A 24,732-nucleotide genomic window follows, 5' to 3' on the forward strand; every position below is an offset into this window, starting at 1 on the left:
GGGAAGAGCGGATAGGTAATAATACATGGATGACAATTTTCTAGCAAAACAAAAACAAAGTTTGTGAAATTCTACCCATCTAATATAAGGGAAAAGGCAATATTATCGAACTGACAGTTTTTTTCCTAATAATGGATCTCGACATTCGATAATAGTCTCCATAACCTAACTACAGGATCTGTACGACATAATATGTTGATTCGATTACCGTGCGTTAGCCACAGTATTATACGTAGTGTAGTTGTACACCACATTGCGAACAAAATATACGTGTTTCGAATGTATTTTATAGTTCAATTATTGGAAAGTACGAAGTCTCTTTACAGTTGAAACTAGTAAACCATGATTTCCAATTTTCGATAATTCCAATTAGATGAATTTCTGGTCGTTTTCATTACTTACCTTTGTTTTCAAATGTTGTGATATGTACATGCCTGACACTTTTTTACCATATCTTATCTTACACATTCTACTGTAGCATCACATTTTAAAGCCTCTATTCTTCTACGTTATCATTTGACTTCAATTGATTTCACCTTGTATATACATGGTTTAAACTACAAGTAACCATTCATTTTATACTTAATGTTAATTCAGTCCTAACCTGGATTACTGATCGCTGATACTGTGAATAAACAAAAAAAAAATAGTAAAATAATGACACAACAACCAGGCGTTTTAAATGTTATATTACATTTCAAAGTAGGAATTACATTTTTTAATGTAGTCATATGTAGCATACACTCAAAAATACATACACAGAACATTTTGCCATTTTAAAATAATACACTGCATTTAAAGAACACAAATAGTAAGACTTAACCTAATTTTATTAATATACAATATTAATTTTAAGCTACTCGAGGAAAATACAATTACACAGAGTTTTATTTGATGTAAATCAATTTTATTAATCTGTCGTTTTAAATTAATAGAAATACATAAATAGTAGACAAATGTCTTTCAATAAACCTCACACAAGTAAGTAGGTAAGACCAGACCAGCTGAGTATTCCTCTAAAACCATTCAAGCATCTAAGCTAAAAGTCGTTGAGATTTTCTATTAATTTATCTCTCTTTTGAGTTAATTTACGTTTATAAGAATTTATTAACATTAGGATTATAATACTGCATGTACACATACTTGATTATTACAAATTTCCTTCTATCTTCTCTGTGACAATAACACACTAGTCTAGTCCACCCCGTACACATATAATAGTTATAAAGCATTTATATTTTTTAGATTATACAATATTACTTAACAAACTTTGATAGAGATACGTTTCTTATACTTTTTCACCGCAGAGATACCACAAAAAGCATTAATTTAAAAGACCTTTAATATATTTGCATTATTTTTATTTTATTTGTTATTAATGAATGAGCGTGATAGTTATAGTGTATTGAGCACTTTTTGGTTTGATATTAACGAATGAGCAAACATTCTTTTTTAAAACAAGCTAGACAAAAAAAAATCCCGTCATAAAGTTATAGAGCTTTTTTTTGCGCAAGTCAAATTTGAACAATGATTCTTTTAATATTTGCTAAAAATATAATAATTTTACCCTTAGAGAATATAATTTCGATTTAATGACTCCATAATTACTCGTCTGGAGCTAACAGTTTCAGCAATGTTTGCTAAACTATGTTAGTTGACGGGCATTAAATAGATAATTGATTCAGTAGAAGTATCAACTAAGTACTTCATTATTTTTTGAGCTTTGACGTTGCATAAATCTTATAAATTAAATTCGATTGGACAATAATTGAGCGTTGTTGTATATTATATGTTTAATGTTCTGGTTGATTATGGAAATTATCCCACGAAAACACCGGGAAGGTCTATTAAAATGTTAAATAATCAAAAAAAAAAGGTATTTGTAAATATTAACTAGTGAGATTTACTAAATTATATTTTTGTATCGCATCTTTTTAGCTTTAGTTTATGCGTACATTTGTTTTACTAACTAGTTTTCACTAATCAACTGAAGAAATTGTATTTGAATTGTGGTATATTCAAACGAAAAAATCGAACCAACGAAAAAACAATCCTTTACGTTTATCAAGATATTCACTTAGAGAGGACATATTAAATTAACTATTATCTACTATCAACATAGTCATAGAATATGACATAAACTGACACAACCTCTCCTTATTTCTTTTTCCCCTTCTATTACCTTTTTAGCTGCACCTATTTTAAAAGTTCATTATTACCAACGAATTTTACAAGAGCCTGAATACGGTTTTTTTCAAAAATTATTCTTATAAATAAAATTGTTTATCACTTGTATAAACTAATTATTATTTATAATTTGTATCTAAACTAATAATACTGAAATCATCTCAAAAATGTATACAACATTTACCTCTGAAGGCGCTGCCATATGCAAAGCTAACAATGTTTACAAATCTATCTTACAAATGGATCGCTCGAATTTTTATTGTCGTCAAAACATGTAATTATAAATGTCTGCTACCAGCACTTAACTGATACGGGTAAGTGTAAACATTCACTGCTTTGCTTATGGCGGAGCCTTCTATCTCGAATACATGCAGCGTATTAAAACGATCATCTAGTTGTTGTATAAATCTATGGTTGTACAAAATGTTTCAGATTTTAAATGTAAACTTAAAATATACTCTTTAAGTAAACAGAGAGTATCCTATATTAAAACAGATGATACTTGACATCGTCATCCATTCTTTGGCATTTGAATTACTAAGTAGGTTTATTATTTGCAATGGTCTGCAATTAAATTTAACCCATGGCCCCTACCATGTGTATTTGAATATAACCGTGGTGGTGGTGGTGGTAATGGTAGACATAGTGGCAGTGGTGGGAGTAGTAGTCGTTACCTGTTGAGTGTTTGAAACCGTAACTTCTGATTCCTGATCACCGTCACTAAACTCAGTTTCGTCAACTGGAGCTGTCGTTTGAGTTAATTTTTTGTAGTTATCAATTGTTAGTAGATTTTCTTCTTCGTTGGATCTCTGGCGAGTGTACTCGTGATTTTTATTAAAACTACAATTGTTTATTTTCTTATAAACCACTTTCTACGAATAGTAAAGAATCGAATTAAATTGATAAAAATACACTTTTTGCTCGTCAGCCTACCTGTTTTGTCCAATTGATATTGACCAATTCGCCTCTATAGACACAATCAACCACCGTCTCATCACAGTCATGGAAATTCTCAAAACTATATGTCTATAATGAAAAAATGAAAAAAAACAAATTTTAAACAACACGTTACTCTTAAAACTAAAATTTGCTTGAGTATAGCATAATTTACGCTTACGGGACCGTCTTTATTTATAGTTTGTGGTAAAATTATTTGTACGTCAGTTATTGCATTGAAGCGTCGCCAAGCCCTAGACAAATATTAGAAGATATTTTAGACATAATATAATGTGTATGTATATTGTATTACAATACTCTAACAAACAAAAGTTCAAAGTATTTATTATACTGAATGCAAAACCATTATCAATGCCCAAAAACCATTCAATTTGCAGTTATTAGTACATTTTCCACTAATCGTCCATTCAAATTATTATAACTGAAACTTGAAAGTGATGAAAGTCACTTTAAAATAAATCATTCAATGGGAATTTATAAAATATAGTAAAATAAATATGCATTCAAGTACTGTTTATTATTACAATAAGAAAACTGCATAATAATCAAAGTTCTAATAGTATTAGATGATAGTAAAATAATCCAGCATAATTTCAGTTTAGATCTCTATTTATTTGTTATGTTATTGATATTAAATATCAAAATACGGATTTGTATAATGATAAAATTTGCTATAGAAAAAAAAAATTAAATATTTATTTTACATAATACATGTAGTACCGCGAGGATTTAACATGATGTTTTAAAAACAGGCGGGTTAAGTGGAATAATAATTACATGTATACAAAAAAAGAGCAAACATAAAAGTAAATCCTTGTAGTGTAATAATATTAATTAACATATATAAAAATTGTAATATATTTCACCTGATGCTATAATAATGAATAACCGACACCAAAACTATAACCAAACATGACCATATCCCGTATTGCAGTACAAGTGGAAATCCTGGGCAAGCATAGTAATTGTTATCAATAAGCATTCATTATATTTAAGTAGTTTTTTAAGTAGTTCTTTATGTTATAAATTTAGAAATTCCTCATACCTATCAAAACACAACTCGTAGAACCGGGCGCAGACCACGGGCCATAATAAGGATTTTCTGAATCGTGTGGATTGAGATTGACGGCTCTTACAGCAACAGAAAACGTCTGTGGACCATTGGTTTTGTCGTAGTCACATTTTGAGACGGGAAGACGGTATGTGTTCGCTTTCAAATGACAAACATTGATTATTACTAATGAAAACATTCACAAAATTATAATATAGGGTGTATTTTAATTGAACGCACCACTATTTACGATTGTGTGTGATGAAAGAGAATCTTACCAGTGAGAGTAGAAGTCGTGGAAACCACCCTGGGTCAACCCTCAACACCTCAGTTAAACAAACGTTAATGCTATCGAAGAATGGCGTATTGAATGGGTTAGTCAAACAGTTCAAATTCCAATCTAGTCCCAGCAAACCACTTTCGCAGGATTCAGGCTGTCTCGTCGAGAATGAATAAAAAACAGACAGTAGGACCTAGTCGTGATGAGGTTACAAAAAAGAAAACCTCAAGAAATCTTGAAATATATCATGGAGTTGACCAAAGAAACTAGAGAGTGGATAGTTAGTTAGACATAAGTTTATAGATTTGAATTTAAGTACACAATTTGTAATGCGGTATTAATTGTTATTTGGTATTTTTTAATGATATGTGTATGTTATTCGACAATATTATTTGTAAAATGATTATATGTTCCAGTCGAAATATGTCATAATAAATAAATAAATAGCTAGAGGTAATTAGAGTAGAGAAAGTTTTTTGAACAGCTATGGAAGCTTAGGAAAAAATAAGTTAAGTGTGCACTGTCAGGGGATTCGTCCCTAGGATGTATTCTCTAATACTTTGATAGTGCGAGTATTAAAATAATGAGTTTTATGGCTTAAGCATAGCTGAGGAGATATTTATTTTATGTAATACTATGATTTGTTTCGGCGCCCACGATAACTCTGGAGCGGATTTATTCGTGTAACAAGTCAATGAATGGACAAATTCTTTATTATTCATTATTCGTCTTATTCATTAGACCAGTAGTTTTCAACTCTACTCAAGGCAATACCCCTCCTACCTCTACTTTTCTAATTATTTATTGACACAGAGTAATTTAGTAATAAAATTGATAAACATGAAAAAAAATTATTTTGCATCGTGGACCATTATAGTCTTGAGATAAGTCGACAGACCAATAGTTGGAAACCACTGCATTAGACGATTTCGTATAACGTTCAATCCACATACACCATATAAAGAATATCATGCCTTACTGTAACTCGTGTAATTAAATCTGTTAAGATTATCTTGAAATTGAGTGGGAAGCATATTAGAAGCCGTAGACCCGCTGTCGTTCTGTAAATTCGATCCGCTGCGATGAACTACAAAGTCCAATTGGTAATAGTTCACTGGACCGCCTGATCTTGTTGGTTTTGGCCAAGAAACTACTATGATAGTACTACTTTCATAAGTTAAAGTCGGCTGTGCCACTTTACCAGGCACTTGGAAATAAAATAAAATATCAGTCATTAAACCGACAGAATTAAATACAATTTCATTTTCCAGCTACTCACTCCCAACATCCGTTTGCACTCTAATTGGTTTTGAACGCTCCGAACAAACTGTGGTACAAGCGGTGATTGCTACATTATAGTATCGATAACTATTCAAATTGCTAAGACGACACTAGAAAACACAATAAATTCTGTACTTTCGGTAGAATTAATTTACTGTGATTATTTTTACCTTGGTTTCGATAACCGTAGCATGATGTTGTGTTTCATCCAACGAATCAATCGACTCCGGCTGACGAATGTCCATATCTCCGTTGTAATAATAAACTTGGTAGTATCTGAGTATACCGTTCATGTACATTGGGACAGTCCATTGTAAGCTAATAGACGTATTCGTCACATTGGTCACGTCGATTTGTAAATCAGTAACGTCGGGCGCTAAATTTGTTCACAAAACACATATTATTATTGTATTTCCCAGTTGGTACATAGAGTCATTTCACTGAAAGTGGTACATAGGTGTCCATGAGTCATCGCCATTGTTTTTGGCATAAAAAGTTGTCCATTTAGGGTACATTTAGGTGAACAAAATGTGTCAATCAGAATCATTAATTTATGCTTCAATAACAAAGTTAAAATAATCAATTAATAGCCACTGCTCTCCATCCCTGGCTCATCCTAAGATCTATGGCTAACCCTTTTAAGACTGCTCCTGGCATAGTGATAGGTCGCCTAAAAAAACCTAGATTGGAAAAGTATTGCAGCATTGTCTGCTAAAGGATGATATTTAGCGAAACCCCATTTAATCAACAGCACACTATGGCGATCATATTTTCGGTGTGGCCCAACATTGGTACCTTTATTTTCTGTCAAGCTTTGAATTAGACACCAAGGTATGGATAGATTTTGACTTTGAAGTAATTATTTAATTTTTTTTTTTCAATTTTCTTATACAATTTTATTACTGAAAATGATCACTTCTCGTGAAATGACCCACATACCATTCATAAGCTATCAGCTTACCTCCTTCAAGAGTAGTGTTGAACAGGGGCTCACTGGGCAAACTTACACCGTGTATTGTAACAAAAAATATTATTACTTTGTAAGTCGTGTGCGAATTAAGCTGTGTGATATTGCCTTGTGACGTTTCTCCGTTAACGGTTTTGTTTATTTGAGCACCTAACAGAAGAAATATTGGATTTCAGCATAGAATTCATAGCATAGCATAAATAATAAATAACTACAATATAATTGAATTAATAACTAGACAAACTATGTATAGATCCTTGTCGATTTACCTATGCAAGTCGAATTATTATCGGTAGAAACTACCGGACAGTAACTTATGACGTATCTCAAAACGGCTCCTGCTCTGTCAGAACAGTCTAATTTCCAAATCAATCCTATGAACGTTGACCCGATCACATTAACCCAAACGTTCTTAATCTTTCCATCGACTAAAAAATAATTTGTGTATATTTTAATTAACTTAGGGCGTGATAATGTGCTATCTTTGCCTATTAAGTGTGTAGGCCAATTACGTTCCGCACTTAGAATCGTATGATTTAATGATTATATAAGAAAAAAAAAAAATTTTACACTAATATCTATCAACTGGAGTCGAGGTTTCTTATTAATTTGTATGAAATCCTCATACTTATCCTTAATTTTATTTAAAACTATTCCACTCACAAGGTAGTAGGTTTTCAGGAGCATATTATTCGATTCTTTATCATAGGTATTTTTTTATTATTTCATTATTTTTCTGTATTTGTTATGTGATTTAGTATGAGATACTTATACCTTGTAGTGTACAATTATAATTTTAGTAATTCAGGAATTTATTTGAATTAGAATATATTATAAGAACTCGTACTTCAATCACAAGTATTTACGGTTATACGAGGTGTACTATATTATAATATTTGTATCGTTAATAAAAAAGTAATACATTATGTTGTTTAAGAAATAAATGAACAAATAATATTAAGTATTATACAGCCCTATAAAGGCTATATCCACATACTTTTATCGTATAACACCGTACACGATGCCCACACCATTCCACTGCTGCTGCTGCTTAAATCGGTATTAGTACGATGATTATTGGTGGACATTTTTTGCGTCGGGCTCTGTTCGTTAGCACTTATGGCAAACTGGTAGATTTTGGTATGATCCTTCATCGAAATGTTGTAACTGGACTCCGACCGAGCAACGTGTACCCAATTTATGTATCCCTAAACAAAACAAAATCTCAGTTCTTTATAATTCCAGCTTTTTTTTTTTCTTCTATCCTAAAAATATTTACATTGCACTGGTACGGTCGATCTTTGTCGTTTTTACACCAGAATATCGTATAGTCTCCAAGCTGATAATTTTGGTCACTGTTGTGCTTCCACGAGAGTTCAAAAACATCTCTTTTGCCATACGCCATTTTGGTAAACGACAACGGCTCGAATATTTCTGATAGCGAAAAAATAGTCGTTCAATTAAAAATCAAACGTATCAAATAGAATCGGCCAGATCCAAAGAGGCTAACTTTTAAATAAATGATAAACCTCAAACATAATTTTATTTATGTTCAGACAGTCGCTTTAGGTCAATATTATAAGGAAGAATATAGAACTAAATTATGTGTTGGTCAGAGTGGTTCGATATCGAGGAGATTTGAATTTTGAATTTAGGATGCCCTAAGTTCGGCTATGGTCTTACAAAATGTGTTTGTATGGCTGACTTTGACATGCTATTTCGAAAAACTTACTATTTTTTTCACTAGCAACGAAAATAGTCGAATAGTCAACCGATGAACCTTCTTCGTTAGTTGAGTATACTAAAAAAATATAGTCAACGTTGTTGCTGAGCCCCTGGAATTTTGCGTAGCTTTTGTACGTTTCGTTGCTCAAATGATAGCTACGAAAAAACAAAAACGTAATTAGAAAATTTGTTAACACATAAGTCTTTCCTATCAACTAATAATAATAATAATAATATATCATCTATTTTTAATAAGGCAGCTGTTAACATCCGATAAGGGTTGAATTTTGACACACACTTATGGTCTTTCTACTCATAGTATTTATCCTAAAACTATTATCTACTGATTCGCCATAACAATTTAGTGGAGGATATCTTTTATGTACACCGTTACCTGTTAATTTTTCTTGAGGGTCGTCAAAAAAAGTAGTATCCTATTACTAGCGTGAAGACACCTAATTAAAAAAGATTACTAGCGACTTCTAAATACACGAGGAAACTCCATTATAAATACTTCACGTAAAAGATTTCCATAAAACTCCGTATGTGGTCCATTCTCCAATGTGTATAAATAATCGTGTACTCAGGAAAAGTGTGTGCTACTTAGTTTAGATAATACACACGAAAATATAGTACATTATTAATTGAATAATTACATTGTTTGATTATTCATCGGTAAAGATGTATACAATGCGCGGTATCCAAACAAATCGCCATACTGCTCACTGTCGTCAAGGTGTTGCCAATAGATAATAATGTCTCTGGTAGATTTGTTGATAGGCGAAGGCGTGCATTCGAAACTGCCTATGTCTGTACGTGGAGGTCTCTTGGGAACTAGTAATAATATATAAACTATAAATTATAATTATAAAGCGAAATTTCTACAAAACCGTTGTGTACAATGTTTGTCTATTTTATCTTTTTCGTACAGTATACTTCTTTTGTGTGGAAGTATTTTATTCTATTTCAGTTCATCCATTTATTTCTCACCTATTTCCTCTCATCTTCCCTTTATCATCGTTGTTATTGACTACACGTCCTTACACACTTGTATCTCAACTACACAACAATTTTGTATGTACACAGTTAAAGTCTACTTATTTTTTACTCACTCGCCGGTTTGGTCTTGAGGGTAATGACTCCGGGAGTCGACCACATGTTTTCGCCTATAGCTACAGACAAACGCAAGTATATGCGAACTGTGTATAGCGTAAACGGATATTTCAAATCGGTAACGTTGAAGTAATAATATTCCTCATTGCGACATGTTAAACTAGAAGCTCGTGTACCGGTCAATATGTTACATAATATTCCACTGACGTCTACACTCTGAAAAAAAAATCTACCAACTTGAAACTAATAACTATACGATTTAGTAGTGTTTCGTTATATTTTTAAGTTTTATCTTTGCTAACTCTTCTCTGGGAAACTCAAAGAAATTAGAAAAAAATCGAAATTTATTTTATATCACAACTTTATGAATCCAGTGTGAAACGTAAGGTTGTTTATGTGTATGTAAAAATGTGCACCCTATCTTTCGGGGATAGAATAGACCCAGTTTAAGTGGTGACAAAAAACAGTCCCTGTGGACTGGAGAAGGGCAGCAATTGAATGAAGCCTGTAGGCGTAAGCGAAGATAGTAAACATCCCTACAAATACAACCCTCTGACGTGAAGGAAACGGGAGACCACCACATTAGCATCCCTAGTATCTTTAGTATGGATTGCCGACTCATTGTAAACGATTCCGAACGTATTGCCAAAAATGTACTCGATGAAACAAATTACGACGCAAATTAATAGGGATACCTATAGGCGCTTAAAGGAATTGAGTTACAACTGGGAAACATGAAGTATTGCAGCAACCCTATCAAATGATTGAAGACGCGTAGAATGGAAAAATGTACACTGTTGATACAGTGAAAAACGAGCGTACTTACGTGCCAATAATCAATATCGTCTTCCCACTGGGACTTGTATTCAATCCTGTGAACCAGGTTACGAGGAAAAGTGGTTATTCTACCGACAGACCATTGAAGCATAGCACTCGTTTGTGTCTTATCCATGACGGTTATGTTAGTGGGACTCTCCGGGATCACTGAATAAGTACAAACAATTTTCAATCGCAATGAATCAAAGAAAAAACGGTAATATGTAATATAGTAACTTACCGTGCGCATAATGGTGAAAACTTATATTAGTTAACGTAGTGCCCAATAGATTTTCACCGATTATCGTGAAATAATAATACTCGTAGGTTGGTCTGTATATAGGAGAAGTGGTAAAATCCCAATAGCAAAAGCTCAGTGTCACGTCCGTGTCTGAGGGGCAACTGCTCGAAGTCCTAATATAAGCAAATGATTAAGTACGGCTACCAGAGAATTATGGTGATTAATCTCACTCGTTTGGAACAATCAGATAATAACAGATGCATATTATAACATTTTGAACATATCCACAAAACAAGTTAAACCTACAGTCTAATTTATTTTACCTGCCACCCGCGCGTCCGGGTAGTTTAAAAACAATTTTGTAAGTAGTCTTCACAGGATTGTTGGGTTTGGTCCAATTGCACGACAAGCTTTTCCAGTACAAAGAAATGCAAGTAAAATTGGTGACTGGTAGAGGCTTGTCTAAAAAAGAAAATATTCCATAGTTTTTCAAAAAATTCAGGGTTTGTCCTACATATCGATACAAGATGTGTAATCCAAATACATTTCTCTACTCTTAACAAAATTCCCTATTTAATCAAAACAAACTAAAAAAATATTATTCAAACTAATGTATTCGCTTGTGAACGTTGGTTCTTCATCATAAACCGTATTAACTTTTAAATAATATTTAAAATTTTAATTTGAATCGATTAATGCAAAAAAGGCCTTAGTCCCATTTTAACGAAAATGAGTTTAATATGTTTTCTTGTTGACATTTTCTCAAAGCGTCGATGTACGCTAAAATTATCTCAGTCACACTACTAGAAATTATAAAAAAATAACAAAAATATTAAATTTGAATAGTATACAAAAAATGTTTATTTGTTTTAGTGAAAGTTTTAAGCCGTTTTGACTAAGGTCATTTTTGCATCAATCGCAATTCATTTAAATGATCATACAAGTCACACAGTTGTTTACTCACATCCCACGGCAACGTGATTCAGACATACTCCAATTTCGGAATCCGAGGCAACACCATATGAGTGTAGTTTGCTGCTTCCAATACTTAACGGTTGTGCGGTGGAATACATGCCAATTAACGATTCTAGAGCCGTTTTTCCGACAACACTACTGGTGTTGGTACTACTAAAGCTTTTTGCTTTGTGTCGTCTATCGCCCAACAGCAACGTGCAGTAGTAAGTATTGTGACCAGCAGGAGGTCTTGACATGAACAGACGAGCCGCCGTCGCGTTAATCACTGTTATGTATTCCTTCGACAGCAGTATGTGGTTTCTGTAGAATAACAGCTTCTGACTTGGTTCGGTAATGTAGTGTTCATCGCCAATGTGATGTTTGAAAAACTTTTTGATCAAATAGTTGTCTGGATCCAACGCGCACGTTATTTCTAGCGGAGTTCCATTGTCGTACTCGAGTACAATGTTGCCTTTGGGAACGGTTCCTATCGCAAGAGAAATGGTTAAATTATTAATCGTCACTGGAAAAACGTAAAGATTGAGAATGAGAACTAGTCGAAGACACAGAAGTATGTCGAGTGGACAATATGGGATAATGCAGAAAAAATGATATGATGTAAGAAATTGCAGAGGAAAAAAAGGGGAAAAAAGGGTGTCCAATCCACTCGCGGGGAACTATGCCCGAATACAATAGTTTTAATACAATTCCCAGTTCAGCGAGTGGATAAAATGAATAATAAATCATTGAATGGAAGGAATTATAAGAAATTAGCTGAAAGTAAATATGACATAGAATACTGAAGTGTGAATGTGTGATGGGTAGTTGGAAATTTGCGTCACGATAAGGTTAATAGTACAAAATATCAACTAAAATTATTTGACACTCATTGAAAAAATTAAAGTAAAAAAAAAAATTGTGAAGTAGACAAGATAGTTTATATTTGATAGCCGGTAATATACATGGTATAGTATTTTAAAAATTAATCAAGCAATGACGCTTTAAAATTTACCTCCAATCGATGTTATTCCCGGACCACAAGTCACTGTTGAATGTACAGATTGAATAAATGATGAACATAATATAAACAGTATTATATGTAAGGTCCGCGTCCATGATGGCCAATTATGTAGATCGTTGAAGATTAATTGTTGCCTTTCCATACTACAACCTTGCAACGGTCATATTCGTACTGTGTTATTGAACACGGCTGTAAAGAAGGTATCATTTTTAGTTTTAGATATGTAAGTACTACAAATAAATAAAATCTACGTTCGTCTAAAAAAAACGTAACTTGCTTCACAGAAGTATACTTTTATAACAGCTAAATTTTTGTTATTGAAACTTACACATTTATTTATATATTATTTTTTTGGATTTACCCTTTACCATATCCCTTAGTGAAACTACGAACATGATGGATTAAAAATTGTCCAAACTATTAATTTAAAAAAATAAATGATAAATTATTGAACATATAAACAAAAAACCAAAATTACGAATTTGATTTTGTCTCTAGACTTTTTTTTTTTATAAAATTACAAGTTTAGTCAACATGTATTAATACAAACCTCGAACTTCGAAAACTTTATGTTTGTACTAAATCTATCAATTATGTTTTAAGATGCATATACAGAGCGAAAACTGTGCAAATTTACTTGAGTAATTTTTGTCTAAATTTTATTTATTTATGCTGTTTTCACGTTCTAAAGTGGTGTTTACACAATAAGTAAATCAGTGTCGTACAATAAATACGACACGAGTCTGTTAATTAGAGATTCCCCCCCCCCCCCATAGCCAGCGAGCAAGAACATAACTAGTGTAAAAACTTTAGTTAATTTTTTTTAAATTGCCAACATTTTGATATAATTGTTTCATGTTGGTTCCACAATCAGCATTTCACTAGCTTTTAGTGTTAGTAAGAGTTATCCAAAGTTGTAAAACAATTCAAGTGAAAATGAATATGTTAAACCAACATAAAAATATTCACATAATACATACTTAATAGTTAATACTCGTGATAGGAATTTTATTTCAATACTAATTAGATAGCGGACCATAATTAATATAATTAGTAATAACTATGAATCTTGTCGGATCTCGTATTTATAAGTACTTGAGAAATACAAATATAGTAATAAATAAATATATAGAGAAATAAATATATATATAAAGAAATAAATATAGTATTTATTTCTTTTTTAGTTTTTAGACTATCTTTATGACAAATTGTGGAATAGCTAAAAAGTATAATTGTTATTTATTACCAACGGCCACCCAAAACGTTAAAGGGGAGAACGGCGACGTGAATTTAATAAAGGCGGTGGTAAGGGTATTGAACTTGAAGGGAAGACCGACGCACAGTTTTTTCCCAGGAAATTTTTATCGTTTAACCGACCCACCCCTAACTTACGTTGTTATAAACACAGCCGTTGCCTAACAGAGATGCCAATGCACATGAAGTATCGATCGGTCGTTTCGAGTCAACAGAGGTCATGGAAGCCGTCGACACTGAGTTTGGAGCGAATGTTAATAAATTAGTTTGCAAACAACTTCCCCTCGCGTTCCCCTCAAGACAATTTCCCGGTCGGGGCGGCGCCACAATCGAATCAGAAATCACCTGTTTGCTGGTTGACGCAAATAAAAGGCTAAACTAAAAACTCCTAACAACCCGATTCTGAAAGTACCATTAGTAATCAGAGTATATTTTAAAGTTCTGATGAGCATCGTTTGTGTTATTGGAAAATTGTGTATTAGATGCGTAACTCGAGCTCATGAAAATAATTATTTCTAAGTATCCCAACCAATGAGGCCTGATTTAATTAGTAGGCCTAATTAGATTATCGGCCGGGCATATATATTTTATCCCAGTCCCTGGTGGACAGTAGTAAAAACATAGAAATTTTATTTATTTTACGTTGAGTGTGAAAAAAAGCGGCGAAAAGTATAAGCGTAAATCGCAATCAAAAATATAGAAAGCTGAAATCAGCTTTCTTATAAAAATCACTTAATGAATTTACGTATGGAAGGAAAACCCCACTTAATTTATATCAATCCCTCCGAAAAATGTTGTATTAGCTTCGATGCGGAGATGCAAGCTCTCCTGTTTCCAGCTTTTCTTTTCCCCCCAGAAGAGGTAAAAACTTTTTTTTTACTTCGCCTTTTTTTGGTGTAGCTTAAATTCTGAACATTAGACTGAACATACATTTAACCCAATAACATATTTAAATTTTTGAAAAATTCGTAGTCAAAATTTTTCTTTGTTATTGAAAATAAAAAGAAACCTCTAAAAACTTGAATTCAAACGCAACAATTGGTATATGTTTAATATAGTAACCTGTTAGCATTCACTTTCTGCAATTTTTTTTTTACTTAATATTTTTTTTTATGTACATGAATCACACATTCACCATCTATTGTTTTCCATTGAAGCGTTTATTTAAAAGTGGTAATGTCACTTTCAGGTAGGTTCATTCAATTAACGAATATTTATTGTTATTAAAATAAATAGCATATCTAATAACATCTATGTTGACTATGCAATATTTAAAATTCGATTTACAGTCAACACAGAATTATTTTTACTTAATAAAATATACAGACAAATATAGACAGATATTCGAAAAGTAGGTTATACCTTATAAATATTAAAGGGTTTAATTAAAATATGTATTTCAGACATACAATTATTATGTCTAAAATATTAAAAAAAAATCTAAAATTTTAATTTGGAATATTTGTTTATAATATTGTTCAGTAATATACAAGTAGAATTATTCTCTAACAAATAACAAGCATAGAGCCCTATTTACGTGATGTTTGTGACGTTTAAACATTTTTTTTTATAGTGAAAAAGAAAAAGGTTTATTAATTTTTTTAATTTTAGACCAACAAAATCTTTACAAAATTTCGCCTACTTGGTAGAAACCAATTTTTACTTTTTTAGAATAAAACAATTGCGTTTTATTTATTATAACATTTTGCAAAATTCATCTCGAAAAATTTAATTACTTCGAAATTTGGTTTCCAAAAAAACCGAGTAGAAACTAGCTAACTCTTAATGAACTATGAAATCGGACCTTTTGAAGTAGTAGACATTTTGTAAGGGTAATTTGTCTACAAACATCTAAAACTAATATTAAAAAAACTATTTTTATTCTTAAGCTAACACAAATTAACGTGTTTGAAATTTATTTAATCTTTTATTTGGTCAAATATTGCCTATATTTTGCCCCTGAAATAAATACCTGTTTCTAAACCTTGTCAAAACATATTATTCAAAAATGGTTTTGTAAAAAAAAAACACCATACCCCTTTTTTGTCCCAAGTATGTGAACAAAAATCTTAAATGTAGGTACAGTGTTTTCCCCCTAAAATATTACTGATTTTAATATTAATTGTGTAATCTTACCGAAAGTTATGACTAAATTATTCGCGAGACACTAGTAGGTAGATGATATATTTTTGATCGGTTTCTTCAGAATTGTTTTTTTTTTACTGTGATCACACCTGAAAAGTCACAATAATATTTCAATAATATTGGAATATTGAGTTTGTATTTTTGCAATATATGATGTTCACTTTTGTGATCGTTTGGTTTATAATCGAGTGAATATTACATTTATTCATGCGTTTTTTATTTGTTTTTACAATTATTTGAGGCATTTAGTGCTAGAAAAGCTTAACCCACAAATGAAAAATCCATTATTTTATTATAGGAAAGCCAACTGTAATTTTTTAAATCATCTCATTTTTTTTAATACAATTTCCAAAAAAAAGAAAATTTTTCATTTAGTGGATCAATTTTTTTTAGATTTTGGTCAGTTTCGAAATATCATATTATTCTGAAGTGTTTTTATTGTAATAAAACGAAATTTAATTTTTCGAGGTATAAGCTTTTCCGGCGCTATGCGCTGTATTTGTAGACATATTTTGTTGCATACCGACAAAATTGCCAAACGTTCTTCACCGAAGCATCCGCAATTGACGAGGGACGACTGTGGACTGACAACTGTTGGTTGGTTGGTCCGCCCGGGCTTGCACCAAATATTGTATACTGTACTTGGGGCTGTAGATTTTCGTGACCACCTGTAGTCACGGGTTACGGCTGGGAAATGAAGTACGTACATCGCCCGCACAAAGATTATTTTCCAACAAAAACTTATATCCAAATCAATGAGCAGCTAGCGACATCTAGTAAGCAACATACAACAATGGTTCGGATGAACACGAGAATGTATATTTTCACGGTAATAAATATAGTGTTTATGATATTGGTCGGTAGAAGCGTTAATGTTACTTGGATTTTATGGCCAAAAATTTGATAAGGCGCATCCTGAATATTCGACCGGCGACCATTCCTTGGACTATTCAACGTTGTAATAGCAACTGTTGCTGCATCTGATCTTTGGTACTAGTATACAACCTCACGGCTATTCACCAATGTATGAATCACGGTTTAAATGGTGGTAAAACAAAATTTGGCCAATGGGACGATAATATTTTTGTTGATAACGATTGGCAATACATTTTGATAACATACACGTGACTATAGTCTACTGTCTATATCGACTAAACGCAAAACTCGTGAAATTTTAGTTGTTACTCGTTAGGCACGAAACGAATTTCGTGTTATTTATTTTAACTAGTATTACAAAGAATCTATAAATCGTTTTAACTTCAGTTGATTGTTATAATGGGGAAGTTTCGCAAAAAGTTGAAATCTAAGGGCAAACGATGGCAAAAAGGACAAAGCTCGGTAACAAATCCAGAAACCAAAAAGTTTCGCTCACAAGCTCAAACGAACTTCTGCAAACCAATGTTCGGTGTGTATACTAATTACTATGTTATATCAGTCCGTTTTCTAATTATAAACATTAAAATAAACATCAATATTTTTCCTCTAAAGGTTCAAATCATTTAGGTGATGGGAAGAGCCTGTTGACTGAAAACACTCTTAAACAACACAACAGCATTACAAATGGCTTAAATGGGTTTAAACCTGATGATGCGATGTCCCAAACAAGCGCGTCAGGTGCAACTTATAAGACGTTTGAAACGTTTGCTTCAGATTGGAGCTCATGTACAAATCCATCATTTAACAGGTGATTTATCACTCCCAAGAAGTAGTATTTTCAAAATATTGAAAAGATATTACTTTTCTTCTAAACTGTTAAAAACACACTTTTAAAGTGACTACAATTATTATCTTATCTTATTATTATCTTATTTATTTACTGTTGATAATTGAGGGGAGAATATAAAGTAACTTGATAAGAATAATGTATTGCCTTATAACATTTTTAAAAATTCGGAACAGTATGAAAGTAAACAAAGCGCAGAGTTCTGTAAAAGATCGCTATGGTTATGGTTTGTTGGTTTTCCCGTAGGAAACTTAAAATCTCATTATGAGGTTAAGACTTTGTGGTAAAAGATCCCGAGAAAGTGTTTGAAGGGACACAATTGGAAATCAAGTTTGAGAAAGAAAGATGATGAAATATTGTAGCGTGGCTGCAATCGACCTATAAGAGGACCTTAGCTGTTTATGATGATAATTAATGGAGACTAATTCGCTTGTGTTCTAATATTTTTAATGTGTTGTACAACAACAATATTTTAATAATTTTTCATAGAAATTAAATAAAGCCTATGTCTGTGTTTTATTAACAGATTATTGAAAAACTTCAGTTCAAATTCGTTTTTACATAAAGAAATGTTAGCTATACTAGCAGCCCTCACTGAAGTCATCAAGGATAATGGTGGTAAAGAGTCTTCTACTGAATATTTTGCTGCGCTTGTAAGTTTTAAATTGTATTAAAAATAAAACTATAATGAGCTCTCATTTAACCAAGTATGGCTAGTCATTTAAGTGATAAATTGTCACCGAGTAGATTTTGATAGTGTCATATTCTCAATAGACTATAGATTAATTTCTAATTTACGAAAGAATTAATTAGGTATTTAATTATATTTTTCGTAATTATTTAATTAGATCACTACTCTACAAACGACGTTGAGTAACGCGCAAGATGATTGTGAAGATAGTATCACGGCCATGGTTACATTGTTGAGCATGGGTATGAAATGTGTACCCAAGGAAGTACTTTGCGCCAAGTTTGGAACTACCGCTCAAACGTTAATTACAATACTCGGCAAATTTGCTGAATCCGACAACAACAATTTGTTAAAATCGGTTTGTCTAATTATTCAATTTTTATTTTTTACTCGCTCGTTTATCTAAAACCAAAACTTAATGTCATTTTAGATGTTTAGTTGCTTATCGTTGTTACTTCGTACTCAAGAAAAAATTGTTTGGTCGCATAGCTCTACAATACAAGTATATGATGCAATTTTAAATTTTATCATACATCCCAAACCTAAAGTAAGCATATATAATATTTTGTTCCATCAAATAACAGCGACTTAAATTTTATCAAATAATTACAGATTCGAAAGGCAGCACAACACGCTGTTTGTGCTATACTGAAAAGCAATAAAGACTCAATCCATCCAATGTCTGGATATACAGCATCACATTGTACACAAATATTAACGTCGGTCGGCACAGCGACTAATAGTATAACTACTATTCTTCATGTTTTGACATTACTAAAAGAACTAATGCCCGTTTTTCCAAAAAAAGAACTTAAAGTATGTCAATTTTATGATTTATTTTTTATCGTTCACAATAAATAAGGTTTAAATAACTCATAAATATTTTAAATTGACTATCACTACACAAATTTACTTTGACCGTTATTAACAAAAATTTGTTTTCTTGTTAACATAATTAATTTTTTTATTATCGTAATTCATTTTATTCTCGAAAACGTAATAAGAATGGAGAGTGTATTTTACCATTTTGTCAAAATAAACATATTAAAAAGTTCAAACAAATTTGGAAATGTTAACTTTACCAATTTATTTTTATTTGATTAATAAAGTCAAGTTAAATTAAGTTCTTGCCTATAACCAATAAATAAATACAAGATGCTAAATCTGACCCCTTTTAAATGTTAGTTGATTAAACAAAAATGTTATAAAGGTCTTGTAAGGTGCATTTATACCATAAAAAGTTCCTATTTTTTTTTTTTTTAATATATCTATAATATATAAAAGTTTTTTGTATGTTAATTTTTTTTAAATTACAAGTTGAGGTATTTAGAAGTAAAAAAAATATGTCCCTTGAACATGATCCAACTACGTTACTTCTTTAGGCGGTCATTGTGTCTCCAATTAAACACTATTAATCCTTAAACCCTAAATATAGCATTGAAATTAATCTCAATTGAAATATTTATTAGTAACTATTATTCTATATTGACTTGTTTTCAGCCTCTTTGCGAAGAAGTTTTAAAATTGATGACGTTAAATCATCCATTGTTACTGTCTTGTGGTTTTCAAGTGTTTCACGGACTATTTGTTTCTTACCCTTCACCAGAGCATAATCTTTCATCGACATTAAATGCTAAATTGTTAACAGCGCTTTTTGACTACCGACCCACGCCAGTTGATACTCAACCGACTTTAGCTTGGTTGGCCGTACAACAAGAAGCATATATATGTCTCTCAAAGTAAATTGATATTTAAAACAAATAGTGTAAATAATATAAAAATATACCAAATTGTAAATTGATTTATTTGCAGGAGCGATTTACCACTGTGCATTTCTAATCTTAAAAAAATGTTCAGAGTGTGTATTGAACTATGGGTTGGCGGAAGCCCAGAATCATTAAGAGCCGCCGGATGTACACTGCGAACGCTTATCGAAGAATGCATAGGACAGGCCACGGATTTAAATTATAATCCAGCAATTGCTGACTTATTTAATTTAGTCACACAGTGTTTGTCGTATCAGTATAAAAATGCTTGTCCTCAAGTTTTACATACAATATCTACATTTTTTAAAGTAAAATAGATAAACGATCATGTAAATATAAAATGTGATGTAATAATTATTTGAATTTTTTTTCAGGCTTATGGTAAACAAGCTCCACATATATTTTTAGACTGTGTGAAGTCATTAGGCCAACTCAGAGACTCAAATGAAATAACATTTGTCAACGAACTGGAAATGACCATAGGAGCTGCTATTAAATTTATAGGTCCTGAGCATATAATTTGTGAAAAAGTAGTTCCCTTAAAGGTATAATAGTAAATCATTGACATTTAGAAATATTTCATTATTTTGTATACATTTTTTTGTATTTTAAATAATAAGAAAAATCTAAAACTTATGAAGTAAAAAGAAAAAAAAATCTATCAAGTTGGTAGAAGAGAAAAAATTAAATAAATGAGACATAAAAAATACCATATTTTTAAGTATATTTTCGAATAAAAATTTTCAATTCTTTGCATTACTAGGAAAAATCCAAATTCATTTTATTATTCTACAATAATCAATCAATCATTATTACCAACAGTATCTTTATTATTATTGTGAAATTTAATTAAACCTTAAATTTAGGTTGATGACGTTGGAGAATTCAAACGCAGTTGGTTGTTACCTGTTTTAAAAGATGGTATATCCAACTCCACTTTAAAATGTTTTGCTGATCATTTTTTGCCATTAGCGCTTAAATGTCGGTAAGTAAACATGCTCGGCGAATGGAAACATTATTATTTTTAAATTTTGTCATAAATTCCTTATTATATTTTTTTTAGTGAATTGTATGAAAATGCGTTAAGAGCCAACGATAAAGTTGCCGGCATTAGTTATGATCTCCTCGAATCACAAATCTGGTCTTTGTTGGTTAGTTTTTGTGCAAATCCATCTGATATAGCGCAATCGTTTCGGGTAAGATTTATAACGATCATTTTTTTGGCCATCATAGTAATTGTATTTTATGCTGTAGAATATTGCAAAAACAATGGGTACAATTTTGAGTTCTCGTAAAGGATTGAGAGACACAATCCTTATATCTTTAAGAAGACTTATAGATTCGGCGTCTAAAGAAGACTCTTCGCCTGACGACAAACTTCAACTTGGTTATTTTGCTAAAAACTTTTTACCAATATGTCTGAATTTGTATACAAATCCTGCACGCGGCACTGACGAACAAGCCACAAAGGTTTCTGCGCTGGAAACGATCAAAGTAATTATAATTTTGTTTATAATATTGTAACAAAGTATTTATTTCAATTTTTATTATTTTAGGTGTATCTAACATTGGCCGACAACGTGTTAAAAGAACAATTGTTCACCAAGTGTTGTGGTATGTTGGACGATTCGAAAAACGCAGAAACCGAAGTGTTGGAAAGCATTCTTGATATAGTGAGAGTATTGGTTCCTTACCAGCCTGTGAAAACATTAAAATCATTTTTCGACTCCAGAATATCAAAAGCTAAACAACTGAAAAACTTTAAAGAAGAAAAAAAATTATTTAGGTAGGCATTTTAGCTGCTGCATTTCAAACAGTCATTACAATTGCTCTATTTCAATAATTTTTTATGTCTAGAATTTTGGAAGAAATCAGTGCATCGCAAACTCCCACTTGTGATCGTTTTATCAGAAAAAACATGGAAAATATACGTAACTTCATACTGTCAACGGCTCAAAGCGCTGCTGCAACCAGCCGAGGAGTATGCACGTTTAACAAAATATTTAGATCTTTTCTAAAAAATGTATAAAACTATTTTTCAGCCTCGATTACGTTGTTTATCCAATCTTCTGGATCGTATCGATGAAGAAGGTTTGATGCAAAATATTTTAGCTCATTTGCCAGAAGCGGTCCTTTGTTGTAAAGGCTCCAATGTAAACAAACGTTGTCGTGAATGTGCTTTTCAATTAATAAACAAAATGGCTACCAGAGCTGTTAGTATTGAAAATGGAATAGACAACTTTTTGAACGCGTTAACAGCTGGATTGGCAGGTTCCATTCCCATGATAAGCTGTACAGTTCTGGCCGTAGCGTCCGTTCTGCATAACCATAAAAGTATGATCATATTTAAATTTACCTGCTATGGTTTATGTATGGTTCAATTAATTTAATTGTATTTGTGGTGCTTAGATGCGATTAGCTCGAATCAATTAGAAGTCACAATAAGTAATATTTGTTTACTTGTTACGACCGGAACCAGAGAAGTGGTCAGTTCGGCTCTTAGTTTTTTCAAAGTGATTATAGCGTCGTATTCAAATGACTTATTGCCTCACCTCTCTTCAATAGTACGTAATTAGCGCTAATAGAGTACTCTTTTTCTTTTTTCAATAATTGAACATTTTGATTTATTGCACTTTTAGGTGGGAGCTCTGTCGAAAATGACAGACGATTGTAAACGAAAATTCCGACAAGAAAGTAAAAATATTTATCAAAGATTACTCCGCAAATTTGATATCCAACTTATTATTAAATTTGTACCACACAACGACAACCAAACATTGGTGCGTTTACGTGCAATGAACAAAGAGTCAGGACGTTTAAAGAGAAAGAAGGAAAGTCACGCTAAAGAAAAGAAGGATAGTAAAACTGAAACCGATTTCAGTCTCAAAACCAAACCTAAAACGTATGTATATAATTACAGAGAAAATTGACGTTAAAGATATAAAAACGCCTTTAGTTACGTATTTTGTTTTTGTAGTACACATCATTAACTATATTACGCAAGCAGCATCCGTAATAGTATCATATTAATAATTGCTAATTTTGATTTTTTAACTTGATTAGCTTTGAAGAGATATTGGCAGAATGTGAAGAAGATGATGATCTATTAGAAACTAACAATGATAGAAAACAAAAACGCAAAGATACTGGAAAGAAAAAGAAAATGGCTGAAAACTATTTGCATGAAAGCGAAGATGATATATTAGACTTTACGGAAGCAACGACAAACAGGAATATCTTACGTATGTTATGTATTTTTAATTTCATCAGAAATATTGAAGTGGGAATGATAGTGTAGATAAATTTGATTCTTGAACTGTGTTAGCAAAATATTTTTAAAAAGATGACAATTGTGCTTTAGGATAAACTAATAATATTTCCTCCAAATTCTCAAATTTTTTTTTACTGCGCCTTTTTATTTTAATTAAATGTTTAACAATTATTTATTGAGTCATATAAAAAATAATTATATTTTACATTTTCTAATGATTAGTTGTTTTCCGGTAAATAATAAATAAGGCAGCGGATTGCTTGGTAATGTTAACCTCTGGTGGTATATTATGTCTAAATTATAATTGTTTTTACAGATTCAAAACCAACGAATAAAGAAGATGGAAGAAACGTGTATAGAAAAGACGATGAAGTGAAAATAGCACCTGATGGTCGCTTGATCATTGTTGACGAACCATCTACTCAAACACCAAAAATGGGTAAATTAAAATTGTTAATTTGATAGTACAAAATATTACATTTCAATGACTTACAATAACCTGATCATTATTTCAAAAAATTATTTATGAAATTTTAGTTTATAAAATTGAGTTATGATTAAAAAAATAGTAATAATATTAATAACATAGCCATTTTTTTTATATATATATATATATATAGCCTTTATTAATAAAAAATAACAGCCATTTACTTTCACATTTTTACAGAAGTTGACAAAGAGGAGTATTCCAGTGACGAAGATGTAACATCAAAAAATAAACCTAAATATACCCGTAAGAATAAATAAAAATTAATGTTAATAAAATGTATTATGTCTGACAATAATATTTTTTTGTATTTCAGCCGGAGGCAAAGGAATACATCGGCCGTTGTCGAAAAATAAAAGGAACGGAAAAGAAGTAAAAAGGTTAAAAAATAGTCCACGAGTTAACAATAAAACTAAAGGGAAGAAACAAAAAGGAAGCGTACGACCGTTTTCTTACACTAATTTAAGTAACTTTGGAGAATCAAAAAAAAAAAAAAATGTAAATAAAAAAAACAAGTAAATAGTTTTAATTAAAACAATAACAACTTTAAAAAATTATAACATGTTTTTTCTCTTTTTTGAGTATTTGTTTATTATTAATAATCAACTAAGTCACAGTTACACCTAATATTGAAAGAAAAAAACAGCAAAGCGACCGATAGTAATATGTGTCGCAGGACTTAAAAGCGTTATCTGTATTGTACTAGGGTACTGATTATCGTATATGTCTGATTCTTCCACGTTCAAGAACATGAAAACCACCATGCCGCAATTGTCCAGTGTGCCTTATCGTCAATGGCCTT

The 24,732-nt window shown here is 31.5% G+C and overlaps 2 protein-coding genes across 4 annotated transcripts; one reads left to right on the top strand and one right to left on the bottom strand.

The window, feature by feature from the left end:
* Positions 1–765: 765 nt before the first annotated feature.
* Positions 766–16,969, bottom strand: LOC126843433 (cytokine receptor-like). 3 transcript variants are annotated; one of them, XM_050580978.1, is made up of 23 exons: positions 16,872–16,969; positions 16,516–16,765; positions 15,984–16,081; positions 12,585–12,782; positions 11,583–12,059; positions 10,942–11,080; positions 10,619–10,791; positions 10,388–10,545; positions 9,561–9,777; positions 9,105–9,282; positions 8,456–8,604; positions 8,003–8,157; positions 7,721–7,931; positions 6,993–7,151; positions 6,718–6,873; positions 5,927–6,132; positions 5,755–5,866; positions 5,455–5,682; positions 4,190–4,354; positions 4,011–4,092; positions 3,305–3,377; positions 3,121–3,213; positions 766–3,059 (listed from the first exon to the last, which is right to left on the bottom strand). In XM_050580978.1, the coding sequence occupies exons 4-23, from the start codon at positions 12,733–12,735 to the stop codon at positions 2,778–2,780; spliced, it is 3,564 nt and encodes a 1,187-aa protein (XP_050436935.1). In that variant the 5' UTR covers positions 12,736–12,782; positions 15,984–16,081; positions 16,516–16,765; positions 16,872–16,969; the 3' UTR covers positions 766–2,777. The 3 variants fall into 3 exon arrangements, with proteins under 3 accessions (XP_050436935.1, XP_050436936.1, XP_050436937.1); XM_050580979.1 differs by lacking the exon at positions 6,993–7,151; XM_050580980.1 differs by lacking the exons at positions 766–3,059; positions 4,011–4,092.
* Positions 16,970–17,116: 147 nt separating this feature from the next.
* LOC126843355 (RRP12-like protein) lies at positions 17,117–24,464 on the top strand. The gene is made up of 21 exons (XM_050580807.1): positions 17,117–17,397; positions 17,481–17,676; positions 18,242–18,368; positions 18,564–18,764; positions 18,837–18,953; positions 19,019–19,222; positions 19,907–20,145; positions 20,219–20,480; positions 20,547–20,717; positions 21,039–21,157; positions 21,236–21,368; positions 21,427–21,666; positions 21,729–21,958; positions 22,030–22,153; positions 22,215–22,506; positions 22,582–22,736; positions 22,812–23,074; positions 23,236–23,414; positions 23,760–23,882; positions 24,111–24,176; positions 24,247–24,464. The coding sequence occupies exons 1-21, from the start codon at positions 17,268–17,270 to the stop codon at positions 24,447–24,449; spliced, it is 3,774 nt and encodes a 1,257-aa protein (XP_050436764.1). The 5' UTR covers positions 17,117–17,267; the 3' UTR covers positions 24,450–24,464.
* The last annotated feature ends 268 nt before the right edge of the window (positions 24,465–24,732 follow it).

The sequence above is a fragment of the Adelges cooleyi genome, unplaced genomic scaffold (genome assembly GCF_023614345.1).
Source record: "Adelges cooleyi isolate 19-005CV unplaced genomic scaffold, UGA_ACOO_1.1 ACOO_flye_CR_arks_rails_tigmint_CR_PRNA_574, whole genome shotgun sequence".
Classification (NCBI taxonomy): Eukaryota; Metazoa; Arthropoda; class Insecta; order Hemiptera; family Adelgidae; genus Adelges; species Adelges cooleyi.

Excerpts from the sequence above, each read along its gene's own strand:
- LOC126843433 (XM_050580978.1), bottom strand. The coding sequence starts at position 12,735 with ATGGAAAGGCAACAATTAATCTTCAACGATCTACATAATTGGCCATCA. Across the intron at positions 5,867-5,926 it reads CTACGGTTATCGAAACCAAG|TGTCGTCTTAGCAATTTGAA; the intron begins GTAAAAATAATC and ends TGTGTTTTCTAG. Across the intron at positions 3,060-3,120 it reads ATATCAATTGGACAAAACAG|AAAGTGGTTTATAAGAAAAT; the intron begins GTAGGCTGACGA and ends TACTATTCGTAG.
- LOC126843355 (XM_050580807.1), top strand. The coding sequence starts at position 17,268 with ATGGGGAAGTTTCGCAAAAAGTTGAAATCTAAGGGCAAACGATGGCAA. Across the intron at positions 21,369-21,426 it reads ATATAGCGCAATCGTTTCGG|AATATTGCAAAAACAATGGG; the intron begins GTAAGATTTATA and ends TTTATGCTGTAG. Across the intron at positions 22,737-22,811 it reads TGCCTCACCTCTCTTCAATA|GTGGGAGCTCTGTCGAAAAT; the intron begins GTACGTAATTAG and ends TTGCACTTTTAG.